Source organism: Balaenoptera musculus, chromosome 5, assembly GCF_009873245.2.
Source record: "Balaenoptera musculus isolate JJ_BM4_2016_0621 chromosome 5, mBalMus1.pri.v3, whole genome shotgun sequence".
Lineage (NCBI taxonomy): Eukaryota > Metazoa > Chordata > Mammalia > Artiodactyla > Balaenopteridae > Balaenoptera > Balaenoptera musculus.
Genome location: NC_045789.1, coordinates 27,441,288 through 27,465,391, shown reverse-complemented (window position 1 = coordinate 27,465,391; position 24,104 = coordinate 27,441,288). Strand labels below are relative to the sequence as shown.

General features: G+C 38.4%; 1 protein-coding gene across 11 annotated transcripts in view; it reads right to left on the bottom strand.

Moving 5' to 3' along the window:
• SMAD1 (SMAD family member 1) overlaps nucleotides 1-24,104 on the bottom strand; it is an 83,711-nt gene that overhangs the window by 5,421 nt on the left and 54,186 nt on the right. For all 11 annotated transcript variants that reach the window (XM_036852895.1, XM_036852897.1, XM_036852899.1 and 8 more), the window contains 4 exons: nucleotides 18,285-18,542; nucleotides 15,539-15,655; nucleotides 8,435-8,656; nucleotides 2,363-2,619 (listed from right to left, as the gene is read on the bottom strand). In XM_036852895.1, the coding sequence (XP_036708790.1) occupies nucleotides 2,363-2,619; nucleotides 8,435-8,656; nucleotides 15,539-15,655; nucleotides 18,285-18,542 (854 nt within the window). The remainder of the gene's footprint in view (nucleotides 1-2,362; nucleotides 2,620-8,434; nucleotides 8,657-15,538; nucleotides 15,656-18,284; nucleotides 18,543-24,104) is intronic.

Below are 24,104 nucleotides of genomic sequence, written 5' to 3'. Positions count from 1 at the left end.
CTAGCTATGTCCATTATAGCCTGTATAACCCTTCATTCCAATACTTACCACTTTATATTATAATTAAACACAGACTGGGCCATCAGCATCTTGAAGCTAGAGACTTTAGGTGCTTTTTCATCTTTGTATTAATTCTCTGGAATGGTGCTAAAAATGTTAGCTGAATAAATGAAATCTAATACATTTTTAATGCATATCTTTGCATTATAAACACTTTTTATCAGCGTAATGGTGGTTTTTACTTGTGTAAAAGTCAGTAATTAAAAATGTGTAAAAGTAATATCATTAAAATTGATTGGGTAATCCATAAGAAAGAAGTTTGAGGAGAAAGCCAATTGGAGCATTAGGGTCATAAATTCTCCTAGAGTGGTCCTTCAGTGACAATAGACTTATCAAGGGACCTCAGTAATGATCACCACAGTTCCCCAAATGCAGCCACCCATTTTAAAGATAATGAAAGTGGGGATCAGGAAGGAATCCCAGGGCCTTAATCACACACACAGAACTAGAGGATCTCCTGACTCTCAAGAGGTCTTCTTTCCACCATATCAATAAAAACAACAAACACAAACAATGCTGGCAAGTCACTGTTCTCATTTTAAAATTCATTTCAGTCAAAATGCTAAGTCAAAAATTAAACAGTGTACATTAATAATGGATGAGAAAGCTCTTTGTAGTCTCATAGGTACATAGTATATAGGTAAACCTCTTTAAAAGGTAAAAAAAAAAACTCTCCTTCAATACTAAAAAGGTTCCGGACTCAGCTATAAGAAACTGTTGAATTGTGTTTCAAGAAAACAAACACTAAGAAAACACACTGAAAATCTGCTAATGTGACTCAAAGAGGTAGGGAAAAAATGATATTCAGGGAAAGATATCTTTGACGTAAAGGATGATTAACAAAGTAAGGTTCCAAAGTTACCCTCTGTAATAAATACATCACAGAACAGGTTTAACAACAAGTTCTGTGAGCTTCTGAAGAGAGGATATGAAAGGTGATTGCCTCGCCCAAATATATAATTAGTTTTGTTTCTCAGAGTAACAGAGGAGGAAAATCTATCTTTGAGGATTCAGAGCCAAGTCAGTCAGCCACTAGAATAAGTTTCTGACTCATAAATTTAATCAGACATATGAGTTTCTTTTTTCCATTTCGATGGCATCTTAAAACTTTTTATTTCTCAGAGGCAGAAGAGGAGGCAAAAAAGAGATCAATTCTTGTGAGCAATGTCTGTAACCTTCACCCTCGTCGAACCTCAGAGCACGATCCTAGCGCTGAGGCAAGGGCCTTATTAACTCTTGAATATAAGAAAATCGGGGGAAGGGGAGGCTGGGATGTAGTGAGAGAGTAGCCTTGCCATATATACACTACCAAATGTAAAACAGATAGCTAGTGGGAAGCAGCTGCATAGCACAGGGAGATCAGCTCCGTGCTTTGTGACCACCTAGAGGGGTGGGATAGGGAGGGTGGGAGGGAAACGCAAGAGGGAGGGGATATGGGGATATATGTATACATACGGCTGATTCACTTTGTTGTATAGCAGAAACTAACACAACAGTGTAAAGCAGTTATACTCTAATAAAGTTGTTATTAAAAAAAAAAAGGATGAGTGTCATATGGGACAGAGCCACCCCCAGTGGCACTCGTACTAGATTAGTGCATCCCTTGCCCACCCATATGTACCTGAGAATAAATTATTGTTTTTTGGAAAAAAAAACCCAGAAAATCACAAGCTTTACTGGAACCACTAAAAAACTGACCAATCAAAAATAAATCCCAGTGTGATGAACTTTTACTTTCACACAAAAAAAAGACCACTTGCTTACTGTTGAAACAACAATCCTAAAAGTACTAACAAGCATAGCATTAAAAAAAAAAGAGGGGTGTGTTTATAGAACTGATCTCTGGGAACTCCCTGGCGGCCCAGGGGTTAGGACTCCGCGCTGTCACTGCCTAGGGCGAAGGTTCAACCCCTAGTCAGGGAATTAAGATCCCTGAAGCCACACGGCACGGCCAAAAAATAAATAAACAAAAAAATAAAAATAAAAAGAACGGATCTCATAAGACAACCATGCATTTAAAGCATATACTTTATATATATACATAACATATTCTAATAGTATTACAATAGCTAAAATAGTGTTACTTGAATAAGGAAAAGTTATTAAAGCCTGCTACTACTAACATTTAACACAAACACTCCTATATTCCAATGATACTTTCCTCATAGTTGACATCCTTGTTAAAGGTTAAAAATGTCTAGATAATAAGTTGGTGTCTATGGACACATATCAAGAGGATACAGATTTACATATAACATGGAAGTGCATTAAACCCTGACCAGAGGAATCAGAGATCACTTACCTTCACAAAGCTCATGCGAATAGTACACATTTTTGTGAGCTCATAGACTGTCTCGAAGCCATGGTTCACAGACTGTGCCAGTAACTGAGCAAATTCTTGGTTGTTAAAAATTTTCAAACTACACCCACTAGGGATCTTGCAAACAGTAGTGGGATGAAATCCGTGATGGTAGTTGCAGTTCCGACTTTGCACAAAGATACTGCTGTCACTGAGGCATTCGGCATATACCTCGCCTCCGACATAATAAAGATGAACTCCTGCAGGGAGACAAAGCATAGAGTGTGGTCATTATCGCTTTTCACAGCTGAAAAGCATCCATGTAGCTTCAGAATGTAAATTTACATGGTTGATTCGATAAACAGACATTCTCCAAGTCTTGCACAATTTATAAAATCTTAGTTAACTGTATTAGTTAATACAATGTCCATACGTCAACATGCATGTCTAGAAGGTTGCAGGAAATAACACAACAAAGTCTCTTAAAAATAAGTAACAGAGTGCAGCAATTTCATTTTGAAAAGCATTTAATGCCTATTTGGCCATGGATTGAGAGCAAATTCTCACTTTAAAAACATAGCACAATAAAGCTGAACTTGACTATGGGATCCTACGCATATTCGTTACATAAGCTCTCTTGTATTTATTTTGCAGCTAAGCTTTTTGAAAAATTTTAGGGTAGGGGAAGGGACGATCGAGAGGAGTAAAAGAACTAGAAAACCACAGGTGGAGGAAGTATTGCTGAGAAGTGTAAGATGTAAGGTCCAGGAAAAAAAAAAAAACCCTAGAAAAAATAATTCATACTGTGTGGAATCTGATCTCACTCAACTATTATCTGCTCCAAACTTCTTCCTGTGAGACCTAGAGTGCCAGGAGTGTAGGAAACTGATCTTACCCAGCCTTTAAAAAAAATGAAAGGGGAAAAAACCACTCTGACAAAACCCCACACCATTATAGGCCACCCAGCAAACAGAGTCACATGCCATGTGGCTTTCAGTGATGGACCTTGCAGGTAACTCTGGCAAAGCTTAGTCAATGCTAGAACTATTGTCTCATCCAAAATACTATGTGCTCATATATAGAATCCAAAAAAAACAGTACTGATGAACCTAGGGGCAGGGCAGGAATAAAGACGCAGACGTAGAGAACGGACCTGAGGACACAGTGGGGGGAAAGGGAAGTTGGGACGAAGTGAGAGAGTAGCACTGACATATATACACTACCAAATGTAAAATGGATGGTTAGTGGGAACCTGCTGTGTAGTGCAGGGAGATCAGCTCAGTGATCTGTGACCACCTAGAGGGGTGGGATAGGGAGGGTGGGAGAGAGACTCAAAAGGGAGGGGATATGGGGATATATGTATATGTAAAGCTGATTCACTTTGCTGTACAGCATAAACTAACACAACAGTAGAAAGCAACTATTTTCCAATAAAGATATTAAAAAAAAAAAGAAGGAAAAAAAATGCAAGTTGAGCTGCTGGCTGTGTCTACAGGGCTGTCATGATTTGAGTGAACTAAAGTATTTTAGAAAAATGAAAAAAAAATACTATGTGCTGTGTTGATAGATATACACAATGGCTAAGACTGCTGTAACAAGTAAATCGCCGCTGGAGCAGAAGCCCATTTTTCTGTCTGATGTAGAGAAAACAGTTTAAGGGTGTGTGTGTTTGCTACTTTTTTCCTGATTATAAAAATGAGGAATTTTCATTTTAGAAAATTTAGAAAGTAAAGCAAAATATAAAGAAGCAGAAAACATTATCACTCCTTTAGTGGCCCAGAGGCAATAACTGTGAATACACATCGTATTCGGTCTTGAGTATCATTAAACTTTCTTTGCAAACATTTAACATATCTCCACCATTGAATGACTACAACAATTTATTTAAAGGATTCTCCCATTATTGGACCATTCTGTTGATACTAATTTTCTGCTGTGATAACGATGCCATGATCAATGTCTCAGCATAATTTTTGATAATATCGTTAGGAGCGATTCCTGGAAGTTAAGTCATTGGATCGAAGGCTCTTGATTCACTTTGCCAGAGTGCTTGTATCAATATACACTCTCTCCAGCGGCAGATGAGTGCCTTTCTCACTTCACCTGCGCCAGTACTGAGTGTGAGTTTAAAACAACAAGGAAATTCCCCTAATTTATAGCTGGAAAACAATATTGTTTTAATTTGCACATGAGCCTTGATATGCTCTCCTCTGTTTACTAGCCATCTGTGTTTCTCTTATGGATTTACTGTTCATATTTCTTACTTATTTATTCCTCTGGGGTTCTAGTATTTTTATTATTTTTTTAATGAGCTGCGCATATAGAAAAGATATAATTTATTTCTTATTTGTTTCCCCATTAGTCCTTTGTCTTTTAATTTTGTTCACGGTATCGTTTTTCTTTAACCTACAGAAGTTTGAAATCTTTAAGTAGACAAATCTCTTGCAATCTTTCTGTTGCTTTTTATGCTTAGGAAATCTCTGCCACTTTTTTTTTTTTAAAGCATTTTCCAGTCTATCTCATCTTTTTTTTTTAAATTTATTTAATTTATTTAATTTTTGTCTGCGTTGGGTCTTCGCTGCCGCGTGCAGGCTTTTCTCCAGTTGCGGAGAGCAGGGGCCACTCTTCATTGCGGTGCGTGGGCTTATTGCGGAGTAGTTATGGCACGCGGACTCAGCCGCTCCACAGCACGTGGGATCCTCCCGGACCAGGGATCGAACCCGTGTCTCCTGCATTGGCAGGTGGACTCCCAACCACTGCGTCACCAGGGAAGTCCAAATCTCTGCCGCTCTTGATCAATATATGTTCTTCTAGCTTTTCAACAGCTTGCCTTAAAAAATAATTCAACTCAATAATCCACTTGCATATGTGGAATGAGGTCAGGGTTTCTACCCCCAGCCTCACCCCAAAGCTAACTTTGTTATTGCAGGACCACTGGAAGACTCTACTAATTTGTTATGCTTCACTTAACATACATTAAATTCTTAAATACAGTATAGTCTGAGTTTACTTTATTCTATTGTTTTGTCTACACACCGATTTAATTGTAGTTTCATAATCTTTCATTAATCCTCACCTTGAGAATTTTTTCTTTACTCTTCCATTAAAAAATTTAGCTATTTTCACTTATTTATCCTTCTGGGTAATATGCAGAATACATCTTCCAACTTTCAAAAAACAAAACACTGTGATTCTGACATGGATTGTTTAAACTATGAATTAAATTAGGAAGAATGAATATCCTTAAAATGTTCTCACAATATTAAGCCTTTTCTTTAAGGAACACAGACTACCTATTTATTACTCAAATTTTCTTTCGCTCTTAGTGAAATTTGGTTTTCTTTACATAATTCTCATATATTGCTGGTTCAGATTATTTATGCATTCTGTTGCTACTCAGAATGTAATTTTCCTCTCCATTATATTTTCTAACTGCTTATTGCCAGATTAAAGAAAACTGACATATAATTTATAAAAATAGAGTCGAGACACCTGGAACAATTTGAAATAACAGCATTCCCAGAATCCTTATTTTCTTCCTAATTGTTAATAGGAATGTTCCAGAGTACAATGGCTTTTTACTACGTTGGAGTAATGGTCAACTTTAGAATATAATGAAAACTGTCCCTCTGTCCCGAATGTATGCAAAATTGTGTTTATATACAATTTCAGGGGTTTACAGACCACAGAAAGATACCCATACGATATGAACCTGAGTTCTGACATTTCATCATTAGATGTGTAGTTTAGGCTTATTTTTTTTTCCTTAAGCATACTAAGGAATTATCTATCAGTTCCTGTTTTAAGAGTTGTTGTTTTTGTTTCCAGGATTCAATGTTAAACTTCATCTCAAATGTCTTTTAAGCACCTATTGAATAACCTTTTAATTTGGTCTAAATTTCATAGTAGGTCATTTAAAAAAACTTTTACTCTGGAAATAATTTCAAAACTTAACAGAAATAGAACACACAACAAAGAAAAACAGAACAAAGAACACCCACACAACCATTCTCCAGATTCACCTGTTGGGACAGTTCACTCCATACGCTTCATCAAGGGTCCCTCCGTCCTCTCTATGCTTCCACACACACCTCATATACACACACACAGGTACATACGTGTATACATTCGGACACAGGATTGTTTTAGGTGGAGAGATATCTCTATCTATAAACATAAGATACATATATAATTTCCTCCTGAACCATTTCATCATGGTCCTTTACCCCTACATACTTAAGTGTGTATTTCCTAAGAATAGGGGTCTTCTCTTGCAAGCCACAGCATAAGCAGCAATGCCACTGCATTTAACACTGATGTAATACTTTTATCTTATCTACCACTCATATTCTAATTCTGTCTGCTGAGCCCAGTAATGCTCTTTGTAGTATTTCCCCCTGTCTGCTGCAGGATCACGTCCAGGGGCAGATTATTACATAGAGCTGTCGTGTTTCTTTAGCCGTTTTAATGTGGAACATTCTCACACCTTTGTCTTTCGACATCAGTATTTTGGAAGAATACAGTCAGTCCCTCTTCACCCTTTGTGTCTGGGGTCTGTCTGAAGGCACCCTGAGATTCGATTCGGATCTGCATGCTCAGCTGGATTTCTGTGTAGGTGACGTTACTCCCTCCTCAGAGCACCACAGCTGGAGGTTCACGACCTCCATCTGCCTCTCACTGGCGATGATAATTCTCATCGCCTAGTCAAGATGTTGTCCAATTTCTCCACTAAATAGTTACTGATTTTTATTCTCCCATGTCAGTAATAGGCAGCCTGGGAGGAGATACTTACTTAAAGACCATGAAAATATCCTGATTCTCATAAAAAATTCTCTCTATATTTATCATCACTGACTATTCTTGCCTGATGGCTGCAAAATGGAGACTTTCTAACTCCACCAACTCACTCTGCATTTACCAGTCAGCCTCCCCCATTCATTTATTTATCGATTATCGGCATGGACTTATGAATTACTATGGTTTTCCAGTGGTTTAAAACTCACTACTGTATTTAATTATTTTGGCGCTCGAACTGTCCCAGAGTTGGCCAGTGGAAGCCCCTCCAAGTTGGCTCCTGGGAAATACCTCCATCATGTGCGTAAGTATTTGTTTACTTCCGGACATAACAGAATGTTTCGGCTCATCTTGCGTCTACCTGTCCCAGCCTTGCAGTCAGCCCTTTCTCCAAAAGCCCCGGTTCCTCTTAGCGGCCACGGAGTTAAGAGATGATGGTCTGAGCATTGTATGTGCTTATTACTACTGGGTATCTTTGCCTCTTGGCCCTCTCAGCAGACAGATCAGAAACTATATGCATGCAGACACATCTACATATGCCTTCAGACACGTGCATACATACATGTGTACAGGAGGACATAAACATGCATATACACATTATTAAAATCACGATCTCACACTGATACCTCCACAGGGTTTATTTTTTACCCTCCTCCACACTTGTATGTCTCTTCTTATTCCACAGTGAAAACCCAGGTTTCCCACAACAACCACACATTTAGTCATTTGCTTAATATTATAATACATCTTAAAATTTCATAACTGTCTCCTTCATACTGCCACTAAATAATCAAGTCTACCAAAAAGAGTTCAGGATTTGTTTGCAGTCGCTCTACCTTACCTGGCTCAGGCTGAGGTTCTATAGCCAAATACTACATATTCATAAGTTATTTTGAATTAGTTCTTTTTTATTTCCCCAGTGAGTTATGGTATTCATTTGAAATAAACTCAGTTTACTTGTTTTCATTTGCTTTTTGCTTTTAGTTTTAGGTTGTAAAGAATTTTTTAACAGCTATTTCATTCTTTGGCAAAACACATGATAGAATGGTGTCCCCAGATAGCAAATCACTATTCCAGCTATAATTATTACGAGTCAGCAAACCACAAAAATTGCTGATTGGAAAATGAAGAACTTCCTGATAATACAAATTGAAAAAATATTTACAAACCGTAGCGGCAAGTGTATATCATCTGGTATTGACTCCAGGAACGACTGGTGAGTTCTGGGGGAAGAGGGACACGACAGACAAACATTTGAGAGAGGTTCCAGTGAAAACTCACCTTTCCCGATATGTCGCCTAGTGTTTTCGATAGTGGAATTCCGGTTGACGTTGGAGAGCAGCCCAAGGCAGAAACGGTTCTTGTTGTTGGAAGGATCGGTGAAACCATCCACCAGCACGCTCGTGGAGGAGGCATGGAAAGCTTCGCCCACACGATTATTGAGCTCGTAGTAGACAATAGAGCACCAGTGTTTTGGTTCCTCGTAAGCAACTGCTTGAACATCTTTAAGAAAGAAAAGCTTAGAGTCAACCATGGTGAGTGCCCTGGGCTCTCAAAAACTGAAACTGTGTCGTGAAGTTGGCTCAGGGTTGTGGAATGAAGATGTGAAAAAGCCACTGCTATTATAATGTATAGAGTTTATCTCTGATCTCGGAAGCAGGTTCTCCTTGCTAAGTGCGACATTCACCTTTCACTGGAAGATATTTCCTCCAATGGCTATCAGATAACCGAGACACTGGCTAAGCAAGCACACGAGCAGCATGTGCTGAACGCTCTGTAATTCACCAAAATGGAAATGACCCCACCACTGACCCTGGCTCACCATCTAAAGAAACGCAACAAGTGGCAAGTGAAAAAACAAGTGCGGAGAGAACAATAGAGGACAGGAAATATGCCAAAGGTGCTGGCACAAAGAGGAATTACTTTGGACAACGCCTCAATATGCCGACGCTTTTTCAAAGCAATGAAAATCAGTTTCTAATTATTGATAAGAAGTTACCTTACTTCACATTCGGTTGCCAATAACTCTCACAGCTACAGCTTTGCTCCAGTCCTCAAGCTCAGGAAGAAATCCTGCCAGCTGGCCATTCTTACAGGATGAATCATATCTCTCTCATCCAGATTTCATGCTAACTTCCTTATATTTGCTTTAAGTCATGCAGAGCAGGTGTGTTTTGTCTCTCCATTCCCAGAATGGGCCAACAATGGAAATTACCCAACTTTACTGACAGGATGCAGCTTGTTAAGTCAAATCTCTTAAGACTAACAAATCTCCAAACAGAACATGCTTCTAAACATTTGCAACCAAAAAGTTCTAAAGATAAGTTCCTTCTGTAGTAAAACCTCTTATACCACTGCTTTAGCAATTCCAGGAATACAAACCATATGTATCTAGTATGCCAATATGCAATGATCTGAGGTTTATGAAGACTTGAGTGTACAATCTTAAAAAAAAAAAAAAAAAAAGAGAAAATCCACATTGGAAGCACGAACTCTAACTGTTAAGGGAGAATGACCTCTGTGTTCTTAACATCAACCTCCACGAATATTAAAATGAGCTTTACTGTAGAATTCGGTAAAGAAAATAAGGAAAATGATCATTAAGAAAACCCACACAAACAATAGCAAAGATCAATAAAACTAAAAGCTGGTTCTTTGAGAAGATAAACAAAATTGATAAGCCATTAGCCAGACTCATCAAGAAAAAGAGGGAGAAGACTCAAATCAATAAAATCAGAAATGAAAAAGGAGAAGTTACAACAGACACCGCAGAAATACAAAGCATCCTAAGAGACTACTACGAGCAACTTTATGCCAATAAAATGGACAACCTGGAAGAAATGGACAAATTCTTAGAAAGGTATAACCTTCCAAGACTGAACCAGGAAGAAACAGAAAATATGAACAGACCAATCACAAGTAATGAAATTGAAACTGTGATTAAAAATATTCCAACAAACAAAAGTCCAGGAGCAGATGGCTTCACAGGTGAATTCTATCAAACATTTAGAGAAGAGCTAACACCCATCCTTCTCAAACTCTTCCAAAAAATTGCAGAGGAAGGAACACTCCCAAACTCATTCTATGAGGCCACCATCACCCTGGTACCAAAACCAGACAAAGACACTACCAAAAAAGAAAATTACAGACCAATATCACTGATGAATATAGATGCAAAAATCCTCAACAAAATACTAGCAAACAGAATCCAACAACACATTAAAAGGATCATACACCACGATCAAGTGGGATTTATCCCAGGGATGCAAGGATTCTTCAATATATGCAAATCAATCAATGTGATATACCATATTAACAAATTGAAGAATAAAAACCATATGATCATCTCAATAGATGCAGAAAAAGCTTTTGACAAAATTCAACACCCATTTATGATAAAAACTCTCCAGAAAGTGGGCATAGAGGGAACCTACCTCAACATAATAAAGACCATATATGACAAACCCACAGCAAACATTCTCAACAGTGAAAAACTGAAAGCATTTCCTCTAAGATCAGGAACGAGACAAGGATGTCCACTCTCACCACTATTATTCAACATAGTTCTGGAAGTCCTAGCCACGGCAATCAGAGAAGAAAAAGAAATAAAAGGAATACAAATTGGAAAAGAAGAAGTAAAACTGTCACTGTTTGCAGATGACATGATACTATACATAGAGAATCCTAAAACTGCCACCAGAAAACTGCTAGAGCTAATTAATGAATATGGTAAAGTTGCAGGATACAAAATTAATGCACAGAAATCTCTTGCATTCCAAACACTAATGATGAAAAATCTGAAAGAGAAATTATGGAAACACTCCCATTTACCATTGCAACAAAAAGAATAAAATACCTAGGAATAAACCTACCTAAGGAGACAAAAGACGTGTATGCAGAAAACTATAAGACACTGATGAAAGAAATTAAAGATGATACCAACAGATGGAGAGATATACCATGTTCTTGGATTGGAAGAATCAACATTGTGAAAATGACTATACTACCCAAAGCAATCTACAGATTCAATGCGATCCCTATCAAATTACCAATGGCATTTTTTACGGAGCTAGAACAAATCATCTTAAAATTTGTATGGAGACACAAAAGACCCCGAATAGCCAAAGCAGTCTTGAGGGAAAAAAACGGAGCTGGAGGAATCAGACTCCCTGACTTCAGACTATACTACAAAGCTACAGTAATCAAGACAATATGGTACTGGCACAAAAACAGAAACATAGATCAATGGAACAAGATAGAAAGCCCAGAGATAAACCCACGCACCTATGGTCAACTAATCTATGACAAAGGAGGCAAAGATATACAATGGAGAAAAGACAGTCTCTTCAATAAGTGGTGCTAGGAAAACTGGACAGCTACATGTAAAAGAATGAAATTAGAATATTCCCTAACACCATACACAAAACTAAACTCAAAATGGATTAGAGACCTAAATGTAAGACTGGACACTATAAAACTCTTAGAGGAAAACAGAGGAAGAACACTCTTTGACATAAATCACAGCAAGATCTTTTTTGATCCACCTCCTAGAGTAATGGAAATAAAACTAAAAATAAACAAATGGGACCTAATGAAACTTCAAAGCTTTTGCACAGCAAAGGAAACCATAAAGACGAAAAGACAACCCTCAGAATGGGAGAAAATGTTTGCAAACGCATCAACGGACAAAGGATTAATCTCCAAAATATATAAACAGCTCATTCAGCTCAATACTAAAGAAACAAACACCCTAATCCAAAAATGGGCAGAAGACCTAAATAGACATTTCTCCAAAGAAGACATACAGACGGCCACGAAGCACATGAAAAGATGCTCAACATCACTAATTATTAGAGAAATGCAAATCAAAACTACAATGAGGTATCACCTCACACCAGTTAGAATGGGCATCATCAGAAAATCTACAAACAACAAATGCTGGAGAGGGTGTGGAGAAAAGGGAACCCTCTTGCACTGTTGGTGGGAATGTAAATTGATACAGCCACTATGGAGAACAATATGGAGGTTCCTTAAAAAACTAAAAATAGAATTACCATATGACCCAGCAATCCCACTACTGGGCATATATCCAGAGAAAACCATAATTCAAAAAGACACATGCACCCAAATGTTCATTGCAGCACTATTTACAATAGCCAGGTCATGGAAGCAACCTAAATGCCCATCAACAGATGAATGGATAAAGAAGTTGTGGTACATATATACAATGGAATATTACTCAGCCATAAAAAGGAACGAAATTGAGTCATTTGTTGAGACGTGGATGGATCTAGAGACTGTCATACAGAGTGAAGTAAGTCAGAAAGAGAAAAACAAATATCGTATATTAACTCATGTATGTGGAACCTAGAAAAATGGTACAGATGAGCCAGTTTGCAGGGCAGAAGTTGAGGCACAGATGTAGAGAACAGACATATGGACACCAAGGGGGGAAAACTGCGGTGGGGTGGGGATGGTGGTGTGCTGAATTGGGCGATTGGGATTGACATGTATACACTGATGTGTATAAAATTGATGACTAATAAGAACCTGCAGTATTAAAAAACAAACAAACAAAACAACTAATACTAAAGTTTCATTGGGTTATTTGTATGGAAATATGTTAATATAAATGTTTCAGACATTACAAGAAATTTCTAAAAATCTTATATGTTCTGGTATAATGTTATAAGTCATAATCCTAGATATTACTTTAAAATGTATATCTCAGAAATAACTAATTTTCTTGTCAACTGCATTATTATGAACTTTCATCAAATCTTTAACCGTGGTCACTTTTAAGTCTTTTGTCATTTACAGACAGTTCTGGGTGTACTCTGATGCTTTTGCAAATATGTTCCTATAAAAGGGTTTCATCTTCAAGAAATTCATGGAAAAGACTCTGACAAGTACAGGTTTCTGGTAACTGACTGTACTGCTGAACTGAATGAATAAGCATATTTTCAGAACTCTAATGAAAAACTGATGAACTCATAAAAGTGCTAACAAAAGATCAAGATGAAAAAAAAATTAATTACATGGGACTGAGTGAACTGATGAGGATGAGTATAATTTTTGTGACTTTCTGTTTGAATTAAAAAAAAAAAAAATCCCACGAGGACTCAGAGGCAAAGAATATACAAATCAATTTTCACTGCAAAGTAAAGGAGCTGTTACAGTGGAGGATTACCGGACTGAATGTCAATATAATGACATAGTATGAGTGTGTTTTGTGTTTGGTAATTGCAATCATTGTTGCTTTTGTTGTGGTCATCCATGTACAATGCTTGGTGTCAGTCTATTTATCTCTTGTAAAAATAAAATACAGTGTGTGTGTGTGAAAAAAAAAAAAAAAAAAGAAAATCCACACATACAGTAACTGCTTTATACACTTAAGCGGGTAAGCTGAACACAAACATATACCATCTTCCCTGTTTGCTAAGTGTTACCCCATGTCAATAAGCTGTATTTCAAAGAGCAAAGTTTTAGTGATTTACAGGTGCCAAATCTTAAGGAAGACTGCAACATCATTAAGAGAAGGCTTTTTTTTTTTTCGGCTGTGCTGCACGGCATGCGGAACTTCCCCGATCACGGATCAAATGTTCACCCCGTGCATTGGAAGCTCGGAGTCTTAACCACTGGACCATCAGGGAAGTCCGAGAGAGGGCTTTAATCAGCTATCAGGATTGCTCACAGGACTATTCATCCAGGTTGGAGGCTGACAATTTTTTTTCTGTAAAAGGCCAGAAAGGTCTTGGGGGCCACGTGGTCTCTATGGCCCCTATTCAACTGTGCCCTAGCTGTGCAAAAGCAGCCACAGATAATATGTAATGAAAGAACACAGCTGTGTCCCAATAAAGCTTTATTTACAAAAACAGGCGGCAGGCTGAAGTGGCCTGTGGGCTGCAGTCTGCTGACCCCTGCTCCAGGAAAACCACCAAAGTATAACAATCACAAGGCCAACAGCCTGTCCTCATGAAAATATTAAGTGTAAACTTATTCTAATGAGGAGAGAATTTTAAGCCATTTAAAGGAAAAATTTTAAAGCAAATTAAAGGTCTATTTCCTGAAATCAGACATTTTGGGCTTAGCCACCATGGCTGCAGGTCCACAGGCTTATAACTGTTTCACAGTGCTGTGCCCATTCTCTCCTGCTATTCTGTTCCCCAAATACACATTCCAAAGATGTGTGAGACAGGAGTTATTTTCCCCAACCAAAATCTTTGTCAACTCATAATTTTATGTTTGAGAGTATATTCTAGAGATTATCAAAATACAGAGCTAATAAAAAAGATGAAATACATAGCCAATAAAAAATATATAAGAAATGTTTTTAGATTAAAAAGGTGTAAATTCCAATGTATTACACTGCACACTGAAGGAAGGTTCTTTGAGTTCATCCACAACTTTTAAGAAGTTAAAAAATATCAGCAACTCTGACAAAGTCTGAGGTATCTCCAGACCTTTACTAAAAAAGTGATAAGAATGCAATAAATCAGACATACCTAGTAATGAAATGGCATTTTAACTTCAATTTGCATTAAATGAATACAAATTGAATGATCCATCTCTGCCGCTGTTGAGCAGGCCAGTGAAGCACTTTCCTCCAGGGGAGGTTACCTGGGGACAGTTTCATTCAGCGTGTGGTCATGACTTCTTACAGATGCTCAGGGATTCTCCCAACGCTTATTTACCCGAGTTCCCTGCTCGCTTAAGCCTCTGCAGACCTGGCAGAATGATGCATCCTCCTCTCAGACACTGCCAGGGATCACAAAGACCCACCCTCTACTAGAGAGGAAAAGAAGTCGGCTCCTCAGGGTAAGAATAGGAAAAACATGTGCCTCCCATCCCTTCTTGTAACAAGGTGAGAAACAAATAAATAGAGCGAGAAGGGAACAAAAGCTATTAGTTTGTTTCAGCTGCAGCTATACAGAGATGAGGCCTAGAAAATAGATGGGGCTTATGAATATCTATCCCAACGACCAAAGAACCTTTTGGAAAGCCTTGTTATATGAACTATAAATTTTGGAAATCACCAGTGAAAACTCTAGTTTTATGTTCTTTTTTCTCCCTCAACATCCTCTGTCTTTCACTTAAAAATACTCTTTTATCACCAATTCAAAAGTATTGAGTATTGAAGTTATAAACAGATGACTGCACAATTATATCTAGGCCTTCATTAGTTAAATCAGTGTGCCTGTTCTTCATATAAAAGGCTTATCTGTAATCCAAAGAATTCTTTCTATTGAGCTTCTCTTACTATAAGTGCTCTATCTTTTTCAAATAGCTATCTTTTTAAAGACTAATAAAAATCTGTGAGAGAAAGCAACACTTGGACAGATAAACTTCAGACTCTAAAAGGGAATAAGCAGCAATTCATTTTACCTCCTCTGTTGATTTCTGGGGGCAGTGAAGGCGCCATCATATTTGTGTCCATGGGCTGAGAGCCATCCTGGGTCATGGGGTCTTCAGGAGGCAGATAAGCAGGTGGAGGCGTATCGGCTACAAAATTCGAAAAAAAGCTTTAGTAAACACACGTGCTTAAAACATATATTCTCTTCGGTGCCGAAATTCTTAAGAGATTAAGTTGCCATTTCAACCTCCCCATCGGAAGATTAGATGCTACAGGCACTGGACTTGGTGTACACTTTTTGAAAATTACTACCATCTTATGCAATAAATAATCTTATACAACTGTAGTGAAGATTCAGTGGGACGAAAGCACCATACGCCAGTTCTAGAAGTTGTCTGCCTACCGAGGATCATGCCATTTTAAAACAATCAGAAGGGCATTTAAACATGCTTTCACCCAACCCACTTTAAAAGGACCTCTGCATTTCATCATTTCCCTGGTGGACGGAAAACCTTCGAAAGCTACGCAGGACTTCTTAAGAAAAGGAGCTTCAGGGTCTCTTGCATTAAATCTATGGACTCTTAGGAATTTACCAACTGAGTTTCATTACAGCCAACTTACTGACTCCAACTGTGAATTTCCCATGACTTCAAGAAATCTGCTAGGACTACCTTCTCCCTACCCACTTAAATATATAACAGATTCACTTTGCTGTACACCTGAAACTAACACAATGTTGTAAATCAACTATACCCCAATAAAATTTTTAAAAAAATCTTCTGTACCCATATTAAAAAAAAAATAATCACGAGTTTCGAAATCCCTAGTAGCAGAATAATAGGAAAGAAATCAGTTTGTCACAACTATCTTCTATTTCAGAATTTGCATACATGTTTCTCCTGGAAAGCTCACAGCTAACTGGCAAATAAGAGGCAAACAGTGTGATTTTTGAAACAAAGAACACTAACACAAGTCGTGTGCTTTCTTAAATAAGGATTTCCCACAAACAATCCTTTGTGATGGAAAAACAAGTTCCTCATGGGCTATGGTGAGCCCACCTCACACCACTTAGCACATACAACAGAGCAGGGAACAAAGTTTCACCTTAAAGAACCACCAATAGCTTGGATAGGTACTCTGGACCACTCAGGGCAACCATCAAATAGAAAAAGCTAACACTACTCTTTCAGAGTTTCTCAAGAGATTTCCCAGACTGACTTTCCAGCTGAATCACAACCTGGCCACTTCTACTGTCCAGGTGCTAACAAGCCAGGCCTCAGAGCACAAAGACAGGACTATGGGGACCTGATCTGGATGTATTTTCCACCCTTTCCCCAGCTTTTTAAAATTCAGCTTCTTCCCTGCAGCTGTAACACTGCCTCTGCTTTACTTCCAGCCAGGAATGAAGACAAAGAGCCTCCTCTGAGACCAAATCCAATACCATTTCTGCAAACAAGCTGGTGAAAACATCATCAACGGCTTAAGGCATCAGCGTCCCTGGGAGGCACCAGATACTCTGGGTGATGCTCTGCTCTCCCCACAAGGTCCTCCTCCCACCCCTTCAGCTTTCTCTGCTCCGTATTTCCTCTACTTGGCCTGTGCGTTAAATTACCCTGACAGCCGGGGACAAGGTGTAAATTCAAACAGTAATCTTCAGTTTTTTCACTCTTGGGCCCACCCTGGGTCTGCCACTGCTACACAGCCTTCCGAAACAACCTCCTTGCCACTAACCTGTTCCTCAAACCCAGCGGGTCCAGGAGGGAGTGCGGTGGATAGCAGATTACCAGATGATACTAGTCTGATTTTGAAACAAGTCTATCCCTCACCCTCATCTTAAACCGTTTTCGACTGAAAAACAAACAGTGCAAAATAATAGGCTAAAAATGTAAAAAAGCAATAAATATATAAATAAAAGATAGGAATATCAAGTGTGGACCACTTTTCAATTTTTGAGGACATACCAGCTCTGCTGTCGAATTCAAATCTGCCCGAAAACATTTCAAGTGATACATTAAACATGCTTGCCCACTCATTTTCCCTTCCTGCAATGTTAATAGATGTCAAGTGTATCTTTGCTTAGCGTATCCTTTGTGAGGTCTGCTGGCGAGAAATTGGGCACTAATCACTTTTTGAGGTGCTCGCTTATGAACCTATAACTCGAAAAATATAATGTCCTAATTAATCATTTAATTTGACAAACATTACACCACCAGAGAAGTCTAAGAAAGAAGGACAATGGTTTTTTGGTCTTTGTTAAGTTAAACAAGCAGATGGTTTCCAGTACGCCTGATGCAAGTCTTTTGTTGTTAAAGTATATGTTTCTTGTGATTACATCACCCCTTAAACGAATTTAATTAAGTTGTGTGGTGGGGTGTGATCCCCCAGGAAATATCTTTTCTGAGGTTGCACTTACGACAGCGTTTTTTTTCCTTGCATGGGAACAGCAAATGTGTGCAGCACGCTATTTTTTTTCCTCTTTCTTTTATCAAGCGCAAAGGCTGGAACAACTATGCCACTCCCAGAAGGATGCAGCTGTTTTAAAACCTTTCAAAAATCAAAAATGAAAATGTATTCAAGCATCTGCGCCAGACAAACAGAACACCGGCTTACTTGGCTAGAAGTCCCCTTTCATTCAAAGTTGCATCCTGAGTTCTAGAGGCGCAGTGCCACGTACCAGGGCTGGAAAGCGCTCTCCATTCCAGGGAACCCAGCTTCGCCTTAACGCTGTGATGACAATTTGGATCTGACCACAGAACATCACTGAACACTGCAACCCACCTGGCATCTGAAAGGGGCTTCCTGGGTCCGAGCTGGTCGGAGAGTGAGGGTAGGTGCTACTGCTGCTCCCAGGAGAGTTTGGGTAACTGCTATTGGGAGAATGAGGAAACGGATGGCTGCTGGGTTGCTGGAAAGAATCCGGGAAAGTGGCGTTGAGTGGCATGTGAGGCTCATTTTGTCCTAAGTTCCGGAACTGAGCTAAGAGGCTGTGCTGAGGATTATATTCACTGTGTCTTGGAACCAGTACTGGAGGAAGAACTGGAAAAAGGGGAAGAAAAGAAAAGAGGGACAAAAATGAGAATGATGAAAATCGTTAATAACGTCACAATAAAACACAATAAAGTTGAATCATAATCTGTAAGTAACAACAAATTATTCGAACACTGTCATGCTGCCAACTCAAAAGCACCATTCAAATGAAAAGACATTTTTCACTCAGGAATAAATGCAGTAAAAACTACGGTCTCCTTAGAGTCACTGATGGCCTATGCCTGAGACCTGCAGCATTGACAAACTACCCAAGGAAAGTCTGCAAAATACATTCTTTTAGGTTAAAAATGTTAAGGTTCCCTTATTCTTAATTTTTTCATTCACTAAAAACCAAAGCACAACTAGGAACATATATCGCCATTGACAATTCCAGTTTACATCCCTGGCTGATGAGATTTCACATTTAAGAGTTAATAATATTTATTGAATGCTATGAGTTATTCACCACAAATGCTTTAAATGGACATATTAACTCACTTTAAACTAAAGGAAGTGTAGTAAACAAAGTTGAGAGGGTAAATACAGTGAGCTGTATAAAATCCAAGTGCCAATGAAGACAGTTAATTGGATAAAATATGATTTTTTGTGGGACGGACTTTATGTTGTGTCCTAGCAGTCATACTTTATGAACATTTTTCCTCTAAGGATCTTAATGTATTTACCCACTTCTCAGTAATCCTTATCACTACCTGACAGGCAAAGGAAGAAACAGGTCACACAATCCACATTTTGCTAACTGAATGAATACTCAAGGTACAAAGGCCAAAAAACATACACACCAGTAGAGAAGGAGATAAAACAACTCAAGCCCTTCCTAAAAGCTCCGTATGTTAAGAACCTAAGGAGTTAATAATTAGCATGGTCCTCAACCTCCAGAAACCTCCAGAGGCAAAGCCACTACAAAGGCAATGATAAAGGGAAGGGCAGGCTGGCTTCCAGAGCCCTAACTGGGGTTAGATCCTAAGCTTCTTGCCAGGGTCACCAGATGGCTCCTTCCCATAATAAAGGTCCTTGGAATCCCTACTGCTCTTGTGGCCTTGGCTGGAAGGAGAAAAACAACCCATCTGGTAAACTACATGGGAGGAGAGAGGAGGAGATTTAAAATCTGTTATTGTTGTTGGGAGTTAGGCCTCAGAATACATTTTCCCAAAGAAACCATATTTAGTGGCATTAGGAATTAAGTAGATTTTTGAGGGCTTTCCAGGGAATCTATCCATGACTGATACCATTTCTACAGGAAAAAGTACTCTTAATGCTTGGATTATTACTAATTTATGAGCTGAAAACTGTTTAAGAAAAAAAAAAGTTTTTGAAGGTATTAAAAGCTCTCATGTGCTATATCGTAAATTTCTCCATAATCCTGTAGCAATAAGATTTGCTGATTCCCCTACTATTTGATCCCTTAGAAACAAATCTTTTTAGTATAATAAATGTATTTCCTTTTTCACAGTGATGGAATCTGTCCAAATCAAGTCATCAAAAGCATGATTCCTACCTATAGTGGAAAAAGAATAAATACATATATATATCAGAATTACTTTGTTGTATGCCTGAAACTAACCTAACATTGTAAATCAATTACACTCCAAAAAACCCAATGCCCCCCCCAAAATAACCCAAGAATGAAAAAAGTGGCAGGAAGGGAAAAGAAGGCCTAATTCCTCCTACCTTTCAGTAGTCATTTGAAATGTAAACCACTTTGCTTTGTTGTCGACAAAGTTCCCAACAGTCACAAAGGCTCCCCCAACACCAAGAGAAATCTATATTCCAAAATAAACACATGCTCTGAAATAGTGCAATATCTTTAAATTACCTATGCAATCAAACACTTTTCTTTTTCTTTCAACTGTTGCAGCTTGAATTACCGCTTCCCAGCTTGCCTTTTATGGTCATCTAGCTACAGCCTCCTTTAAAAGGTGGATAATACTGGCTTCTAAACCCCTCCTGCCAACTACAGCACCAGACAGCAACTTAAAACAATTCTCCATCTCTCTTCTCTCTCCCACCCACACCCCCTTACTGGAGCCCTTGTTTTAGCGACTCTTATTGCCTAACAGAGTTTTAGAACTGGGAATTTACTTCTTCCCACTGCTTGCAGGTGACAGCGGCAGCAGAAGGCAATGTGTTTCTGTACCTCCGGCTGATACTACACACACGTGTTCCTGTGTAACTGTTGCGTGGTGTGCAGTGGTCTGGCTCTAAAGCACCGGGCTGCCCTTAGTGTACACCACAGGTGAGATCAATCAGCTTTTGTACATGACCTGGGATGTGAGCCACCAGCTACAACAAAGCAGCACTCTATAGATGAACTTGACGAGATCGATACCTTTTTCTCACCTCTGATTATTAAGATGAGATGATTTTGCTGCTGCTGTTATAGGTACAGGTATATTTTAATGAACTTAAAAAAGGTATTGAGGTATCACACACCTATAATAAAATGCAGAAATCTTCGTATAAATGAAATCGTATATACTCTTGTGTCTGGCTTCTTAAGTTCAACATCATGTCTGTATGATTGATTCATCGAATGTGTGTAGCATCTCATCATATGTATATATTACTATTTATCAGTCCGCCCATCTAACCTCCTCAGAGGATAATCAATTTCATTTTTTTCTGTTTTATCCTTTCTGTGTTTCTTCTTGAAGAAATTAAGCAGATAAATGTTTGCTTCCTGATTTCATCTTTATTACTAAAAAGAAAGGCAGCCTGCTATACAACCTTTGCACTTAGCTCTTTCAACTATATCTTAGAATTAACTTCATATTAGTTTATAGAGATTGACCTTATTTGTTTTACCGCTAATAGCACCATAGTTTATTCAACCAATCTCCAATGTCTGGGCATTTAGGTAGTTTACAATATTCTACCATTACATACCATATTGCAATGAATAACTCCAGGCATATATTGCAGTATTGTTAAAGGTGTATCTTCAGGGTAAGTTCCTAGAAGTGGAAATACTGGGTGAAAGGGTAAATGCAGGTATAATTTTGTTATTGTCAAGTATCCCTACATAGGGGTTGTACCATTTTGCATTGCTACCAGCGACAAATGAGAGTGACTTTTCCCTCAAAGCCTCCTGAACGGACTATTTTGACAGGTTTTTAAAAACATTTTTTGACAATCTGATGGGTGGAAAATGGTAGGTATTGTGGTGCAATTTTAATTTACATTTCTATTATGGTGAAAGTTGATCATCTTTTCATGTATTTCAGAAGACATATTTTTATCCTTTTTTGGTGAATTGTCTGCTTGTGCCTTTTGCCCATTTTTGGTCTTCCCATTTTTCATTTATATATATATATGATATTAGCCCATGATATATTATGTTACAAATATCTTATCACAATCTGTCAATTTGTCTTTTGGCTCTGCTTATGGGCAAGTTTATTTTTTATTTTTTGGTAGTCAAATTTATCAGTGTTTTCTTTTATTGCATATGGATTTTGAGTGATAAAAAGCCTTCTTCTACACCCAGACTGTAAGGAGGAATTCATCCATTCTTCCAGTGCATAGAAAGTTTCATATTTTACTTAAATCTCTGATCCATTTGGAGTTCAGTTTACTTATAGTATGAGGAATAGATCTAACTTTCCCTTTTTCCAAATGGTTGGCCAGTTGCCCCAATACCATTAATTAAAAAGCCCAACTCTGGGGAATTCCCTGACGGCCCAGTGGTTAAGACTCCATGCTTCCATTTCAGGGGGCGCGGGTTCAATCCCTGGTGGGAGAACTAAGATCCTCCAAGCCAAGCGGCGAGGCAAAAAAAAAAAAAAAAAAGCCCACCCCTGTCCTAGTGGTTGGAGATACCACCTTTCTCATAAATGTCCATGTATGTTAGGGTCTATTTTTAGACATTCCATCCCATTCCATTCTAGTCCGTGCCCCAGTATCACTCTGTTTTAATTACAGAGACTTTATAGTACATGCTAATATCTGTAGGGCTAGTCCCCTCTCATAGTTCTTCCTTTTCAGTGTTGTACTCATACGCTGACTTTTCCATATGAACTTTGGTTATCACCTTGTCGACCTCCAGACAAAAAGATTATTGGTACTTTTATTGGGATCACATTATATATATATATTTTTTTTAATTTACTTTTAGTTTATTTATTTATTATTTTTTTTTGGCTGTGTTGGGTCCTCGTTTCTGTGCCAGGGCTTCCTCTAGTTGTGGCAAGCGGGGGCCACTCTTCATCGCGGTGCGCGGGCCTCTCACTATCGCGGCCTCTCCTGTTGCGGAGCACGGGCTCCAGACGCACAGGCTCAGCAGTTGTGGCGCACGGGCCTAGTTGCTCCGCGGCATGTGGGATCTTCCCAGACCAGGGCTCGAACCCATGTCCCCTGCATTGGCAGGCAGATTCTCAACCACTGTGCCACCAGGGAAGCCCGGGATCACATTATATTTAAACATTAATTTAGTAAGAATATCTTGATGATGTTAAAATATTCTATTCAAGAACTAGGAAGGTCTGTCAACTCTACTTTTGCATCTTTCAGGACTGCCCCATAGCTACTGTCTGTATTAATTTGCCAGGCCTGCCCATAACAAAGTACCACAGACTGGGGGACTTAAACAACAGAAATTTATTTACTCAAAGTTCTGGTGGCTAGAAGTCTGAGACCAAGGTGTTGGCAGGCTGGTTTCTCCTGAGGCCTCTCTTCTTGGTTTGCAGATGGCCACTTTCTTGCTGCGTTCTCCCGTAGCTTACTTCCCTGGTGTTTCTCTGTATGTCCTAATCGCCTCTTCTTATAAGGACACCAGTCAGTTTAGGGTCCAGTTCAATGGCCTCATTTTAACTTTCTAAAGACCGTACTTCCAAACACAGTCACATTCTTAGGTATTATATTTATGATTAGGGCTTCAACAGATACATTTTGCGAGGGACATAATTCAATCTATAACACTGCATTAGGTTTTAAACAGTTCTTACAAAATTAAGTATTTTATCTTTTCCGTTGCTATTTTAAATGGAGTTTTCTATTCCATTATATCTTCTATCTGGTAATTATTGATATATATGGTTATTGATATTTCCATGTTATCTTATATATTACTACCTGGCTGAATTCTTTTGTTCTCTGAGTTATTTTTATCATTGACTCATTATAGAGTTAGTTCTCCAGCAAATGATCATGTCTCCAACTAGTTTTACTTTGTCCTTTTGAATTGTTTTCTCTTGTCTGATTGCACTGGCTAGTAGTGCCAATACAATATTAAAAAGTAATGGAGATAGTGAATTTCCATGACTTATTCTTGACCTTGGTAAGAATGCCTCTAGTGTTTCCCCATTAAGTAAGATGCTGACTTTAGGACTGACATATATAAATTATGTTAAGGAAGTACCATCCATTCCTATAGTTGAGTGTTTTTACTAGGAATAGGTGTTGAATTTTTGTCAGAAGATTGTTCAGCATTTCTAAAGATATTATGATTTTTCTTCTTATACTTATTAATATGGTGAATTATCCCTGCATTCTGGCATAAGACCTGCTTGGTGATGATGTATTATTTTCTTAATGTGGGGCATTAGAGTCTTATAA